This window comes from Babylonia areolata, chromosome 5 (assembly GCF_041734735.1).
Source record: "Babylonia areolata isolate BAREFJ2019XMU chromosome 5, ASM4173473v1, whole genome shotgun sequence".
NCBI classification, from domain to species: Eukaryota; Metazoa; Mollusca; class Gastropoda; order Neogastropoda; family Buccinidae; genus Babylonia; species Babylonia areolata.
In genome coordinates this window covers 36,714,269-36,720,644 of record NC_134880.1, presented here as the reverse complement: position 1 = coordinate 36,720,644, position 6,376 = coordinate 36,714,269, and the positions used below count along the sequence as shown (strand labels likewise).

General features: G+C 39.5%; 1 protein-coding gene across 1 annotated transcript; it reads right to left on the bottom strand.

The window, feature by feature from the left end:
- Positions 1-1,064: 1,064 nt before the first annotated feature.
- On the bottom strand, positions 1,065-5,997 carry LOC143282263 (uncharacterized). The gene is made up of 4 exons (XM_076587864.1): positions 5,988-5,997; positions 5,021-5,186; positions 3,991-4,271; positions 1,065-3,547 (listed from the first exon to the last, which is right to left on the bottom strand). Exons 1-4 carry the CDS (start codon positions 5,995-5,997, stop codon positions 2,391-2,393), a joined length of 1,614 nt encoding a protein of 537 aa, XP_076443979.1. The 3' UTR covers positions 1,065-2,390.
- Positions 5,998-6,376: the final 379 nt, after the last annotated feature.

Below are 6,376 nucleotides of genomic sequence, written 5' to 3'. Positions count from 1 at the left end.
CATACGTTAAAACGCTGCAGACAACAGATGTGTAAAACATTTGGAGCATCTGCTTGCACACATTAAAATACTTCATTTTTATAAGACAGTACATGCGACTGTTGCTTGTAAGGTGGACAACTCTGTCTTGCCATTTGATGCTGCAGATACTGTGCAAGCATTGTTGATGGAACAGTTCGAATTGTGGTGGTACGTGGTCCAAGTCTCACAAAAGCAGAGGCGACCTTTGTGCGCAATTTGATGTCACGGTCTTGCCACAGTCTCTTTCAGAGTCTGCCAAAGACAGAGCTGGCCTTTGAGATGCGCAACATCACTCCTGCATCCAGAACTCCATTGCTGCTTACAGTGCTGCCCAAGTGGCAGAACTTGTCCACAGATTTGATCTCAGTGATGCTGATGACGAAAGGTGGTGGTGGAGCACTGGCAGTTCCTGACGGTGAAAGCTGGAACATGGCCTCGGTCTTACCAAGACTGATTGTAAGTCCAAAGCGTTGACAGGCCCTTGCAAAGTGACCTGTGATGCACTGGATGTCTTCATGGGAGTGCGCGACCAATGCACAGTCATCAGCAAAGATGAACTCTCTCAGAAGGGCCGCAAATACTTTAGTCTTGGCCTGAAGTCGTTGAAGGCTAAAGCGTTTGCCATCTGAACGAAACTGGGTGCATACCCCCTAGTTTGCCAGAACGAAGGTTGTAGTAATCAAGTAATGTTCGGAACTCATCGTGAAACAGAGAAGACGTTAGGTTGTTTTTATGACTACGAGGAGGACGATACAGACAACAGAAAATAATTGAGTGGCCGGGAACATTGAAAGTGACTTCGAGCATTTCAAAAGTGTCATGTGGAAAGGCATGGTTATGGGAGAACGAAGGGGAAGATTCCAAGATGTCTCTATAGACGATGACGATGCCACCTCCACGAGACAGTTGAGGAAGTAACTTCTGTTTTGTATCCAGTGGGGGTCAGTTGTTTAAGTTTGAGTTCGTGACCTTGTAATTTCAAACAGGTTTCGGTAAGAAATACGATATCAAAGTTATTTTCAAAAATATAATCAGAAATATGTGACCCGTTCTCTCAAAATCACCCATAAGTTATAATTTTCACTTTTTGAGATATGTACATATTCGAAAACTAGATTTAATGAAGATTAATATGATATAAGTATCATTATTGTATTAAAAAAACTGACCGAGATATGCAGCTTTGAAGTTGGTATGTATCAAGGCGGCCATTTTGAGAAAATGGACTTTAAAGATTTCGTGTCATGCTGCTTCAGATTTTCCTTAGCAACGGACCTTCAATATTCACCAAACTTTCCCAAACTTTGCAGAACACAAGATTAATGTCGAATACATTGTCTGAACTAGTAAAATTTTAATTCTTTCTTTTGATATGCCCATTATGGGTCTGCTAACAGTTGTACGTTGGACGCAGATTTTCCAGTCAGACCAATAAAACACACTGAGAAATTTATATCCAGAAATATTTCATTTATATCAGCACACAGCCACATGAAGCCATACAATGCATATATATATGCAGGTTATTTTGTGCATGTATGTATGTATGTGTGTGTGTGTGTGTTTGTAAGTATGTCACTATGTGTGTATGCATGCATGTGTAAGCATGTTGTTTCCACAGTGAGTGCATTTGACATGTCACATGATGGAGCATATTGCATGCTGCATAAACTTAATACAAGGTAGTCTCCCATTCAAATAAATGGTGAAAGGATTTAACAGTAAACAAAAACTTGGCTTAAAAAATAAACAAAAAGATTAAAAATAAACTTATGCTAAATAGTAGCTTCAGCTTCTCATGCAATGACACAAGTAGTTCAGCCAGCATATTTTAATACAGTTTTATAACAATAATAATAATTTTGACATTTCTTGAAATGGAAACGGATTTCTAAAAATAATGATGATAATAATAATAATATAAAAAAATAACAATAAATGCACTTACATTTTGATGCTTGAATCTTGTGAAGAGACAAATAAAAGCACTAACACAGCAGCTGTTCACACCACAACTGAATCAGAGGGAAGCACACTTTGACACCTTGAAATGGAAACTTTTTTTTTTAACAGCACAGCACATGTGAAGTGGTGTATATGGATCAGTACACACACTTTGACACCTTGAAATAGAAACTTTTTTTAACAGCACAGCACATGTGAAGTGGTGTATATGGATCAGTACGCACACTTTGACACCTTGAAATAGAAACTTTTTTTTTTAACAGCACAGCACATGTGAAGTGGTGTATATGGATCAGTACGCACACTTTGACACCTTGAAATAGAAACTTTTTTTAACAGCACGTGAAGTGGTGTATATGGATCAGTACGTACACATCCTTGAAACAGAAACTGAGCCTGGGGCCTTATTCTTCGGTGCGATCTTCTTGGGGAGGAGGGCACACAGTGTCTTTGTGTTCTTCTTTCACAAACTCCCTGATGGCTGTGTACAGGTAGTTCTGCCGAGTGTAGTCCAGCCCTGGAGGGGGCAGAGCAAGAGGCATGGCAGCAAGCCCCTGGTATCCTGCTGGCTTCACTAGCTGTCGACTCTGTTCTTCATCCAACAGACCAGATTTGAAGAACACAAAGCCAGGCCGCTCTGCACTAAATCTAAAATGTGCGCACTTTTTGATGCCCCTGAACTCAAAGCACGCAGGCTTCAAGTAGTTCTGCCAGTCATAGGTTGGCACAGTGACTGACCAGTCCTCCCTGCCGACAAGCTGTGGAATGTTCACACCGGACTCTGGGGTTGAGCTGCTGACAACCCGACACAGATCTTCCAGGCAGTGAACTGGGGTGCGACGGAAGCAGCGTTTCAGTAGGCCAAAACACCAATCTGGCGAAAACTTTGTATGCCCAGGAGGCATAAAGTTTACTGTGATACTGGTGTGGAGGCCCCGCATCACTCTCCAGGCACAATACCAGAGCACAAATTTGTTTTTGTTCTGGCCAGAACAGTTGTCACAATGCAGATCAACATGCATTTCACCGACAGCAAAGTTTTCAAAGAAGTGATGTAGGTAGCTGATCACTGCATTTGAACCTTTGCTGACGTTAACACTTTCGTCAATGAGGTAGTTAATTTGCTTTGGAAAACCTTCACAGCAGATCCCAAAAATACTGCATTTCCTTGGGGTGAGGAAATACATGGGACCTGGCTGATCTGGCCAACTGGGGTAGTGCACCTGCTGAGCAAAGTCAAAGGAGTAGTGCATTCTGATGTCCTTACTGTTGGGAACAGATGGGCCAAGGTTGGCAAATGCATGCTCTGTCACTGTTGCCTTTGAGCTAGCTACCATGTCCCGGTAGAGCTGTCGTTCAGCATCAACCTGACTCAGATGCTGCTGATGTTTTTCCATAAGGGCTTGTTTTTCTTCCAGGGTCAGGTTAGCTCCCCGAAAGATCTGTGTTGTGTTTTGCTGACACCGCCAACAAAGGTCAGTCAGAGGTCTGGTCACCACAATGAAAGGGCAGAGCTGCAGCCAGAGCTTCCTAAAAGTTGAGGCACTCACATGCCGATGACCTGAAACAAACCATCAGAATATAAAAAATTATGTTTTACACTATGTTTACATTTTTTCCCATTATTCATTTATGTCTGCTATACTACTTTCATAAAAAAAATCACATTACTTGTGATTTATGTACACAGTCTTACAATGCTATGGTTTGTTGTGCCATTCCTAGACCTAGTACAATGAAACATCAAAGGCATGTCACCAAAGGGTCATTTAAATCTGTCATTTAAATATATATACATATATATATATATATATATATATATATATATATAATATACATATAATTATTGGTCCATAATGTTACAGTCTTGGTGTGCATGTTAAATAACAATAAGCCGACTTGTGTGTAATTACCTTAGTTGTAAAACTGTCCCATCTTTTTAATTTTTTTCATTCATAATTTTTTAGTTGTGGATTCAGAAATTCAGAAATTTTCAGTGCTGACCTGCATTCTGGCAACTTGCACGGTACAGCCTGAAGATGCCGCTTTTTGTCTCTGCTGACGGAAGCAACTGGATATCATCTCTCTTGAATCCAGGGACTCGACCAGGCAAACTGACAGCATGATGTTGAGCGTAGCCTTTAATGAAGTCAACAACACGTTCGGTGTCAGGGAGGGAGAGAGCCTTTGTGTTATTTTTTCTCCCACCAGACTTCAGGTTCCGTGGGACCAGTCCAAACTCCTTGTAGTGTTTGCAGAGTGTTTTCAGCTTCTGGTCACCAATACTGCAAACATATCAACAGGTTGCACTGTAAAAGTAGCTGAAGGGGAACATACTACACTGTCTTATGTTACAATAAAGCACACACACACACACACAGCTGATGAAGTCTGCCATATTTGCCAATAAAAATTTTCTGTATTATCAGAGATAATAATCGAGTTGTATTAAAATCAAAGGCATTCAAAATTGTTTACTCAGTCAGTGCACTGCTATTTGTTTTTGCAGTGATTAGTATACTTCAGCAATGTATTCAGTAAACTGCAGACAATTCAAAGTAAAAGATTAAAACTCCACTTCTCAATTTCTTAAAATGAGGGCTAACTTCAATTTCAAGGGGATGGGAAGGTAGTGGTAGTGGTGTATAGGTATGCCTATGGCAATGGTATAATGTTGTAAAGCATATTTTTCAATTTTTTTTTTCAAAATCATACAACAGTACAGTTGTAAAATGTGACAACTAACACTGCTGTCAGTGCAAAGTGATAACTGATTTCAATTTTCAGACTGGCAATGGTAAAGATGAAGATAATTTTTATTTATTTATGTATTTTCAATGTACTACAGTTCATGTGTAATAATTAATATATGACAAGCGACACTTGTGTCAGTGCAAGTGATAACTGATACATTACAGATTTAATTTAAAGTTATATGCAACATTTAATTAGATAGTTCACACTACTAACAGCAAAACAAATCTTGCCCAGTCTCCAGGAGTAATTAAAGCCCTGTAGGTTTCTTTGATCTTACCAAACAAGTTTGCAGAAAGTCTTGCTGCAGACAGATTTGCCCATCAAGATATATGAAGAACGGGATTTCTGGCGGTCCTTCTGCTCTTTCCGTCTGGTACACTCAGTTTTGTCACCAGTGCGGATGCACATTGCAACCATACCAATGACAAGGATGTCTTTTGCTTCTGCAACGCAGATGAGATAAATATGAAATTTGTTGATTTTAAAAAGTGTTATTCTGTCATTCAAAAAATTCAACTAATACCAAAAGCAATATATTATATGCAAGTGCATCAATTATGTTTGCACACATTTTTGTCATTGAACTACTAATACAACACACACACACACACACACACACACACACACACACACACACACATTCTAAAACCTGAAATCACACAATGTGAACAGATGTTAAACTCAAATTAGTGAAAGACACACACATATACAGCACAGCAGAGTTAGTGCATACACACACATAATTATATAAAGATATATATGTAATTATTATGTATGTATGTGTATACAACATTGTTGCTTTTTATCAATTTTAACATCACACAAAAACACCAGAACTCAAGGCACACACACACATACACAGATTTGTCGCTTTATTATGGCATATCCAAAAATCTCAACACCTAGTTACACACACACACACACACACACACACACCAAGTGTTGTTGCTTTGTTATGACATCTAATTCAATGCACACTGAATACATGCACTCTGAGTATTTACTTTGTTATGACGTCTAAACTCTCAATGCATACACATACCATCATCAATGTGCATGTTCACCAACAGTAACACACACACACACACACACACACACACACACACACACACACACACTACATTTTTATTTTGCCATAAAACAAAAATTGTAAAAATAATAATAATAATAATAATAATAATAATAATAATAATAATAATTGTCTTATCAAGTGAAAAACACAAGTAAATCACATCACAACTTACCTCTACTCATGTCTTGGATTGACAGCTGAAATTCCACAATTTCATCTGGGGTGAATTGTGCAATGCACCCACTTCTATGGTCACCAGCCGTTTTTGAAGCAACTTTGATTTGCTTGCAATGACATGACCACTGATGTGCATTTGCAAGCATGGCAGGACTTGGGGCTCCGTTGCAGGCCACGTCGTCAGCACATTCAGCGGCTCCTACCACTTGAAATTTAATTTCATTGGTAGCACTGACTATCCCGACATTAGTAGGTGAACTTTTTGTCTCATCGGTTGTGTCGGAATCATCACTATCATCGCTGTTTTCACAATCGACCGTCGATTTGGCAAGGCCACGTGGTGGAACTAGGCCATCTCCACACTCTTCATCCGAGTCCTCATCC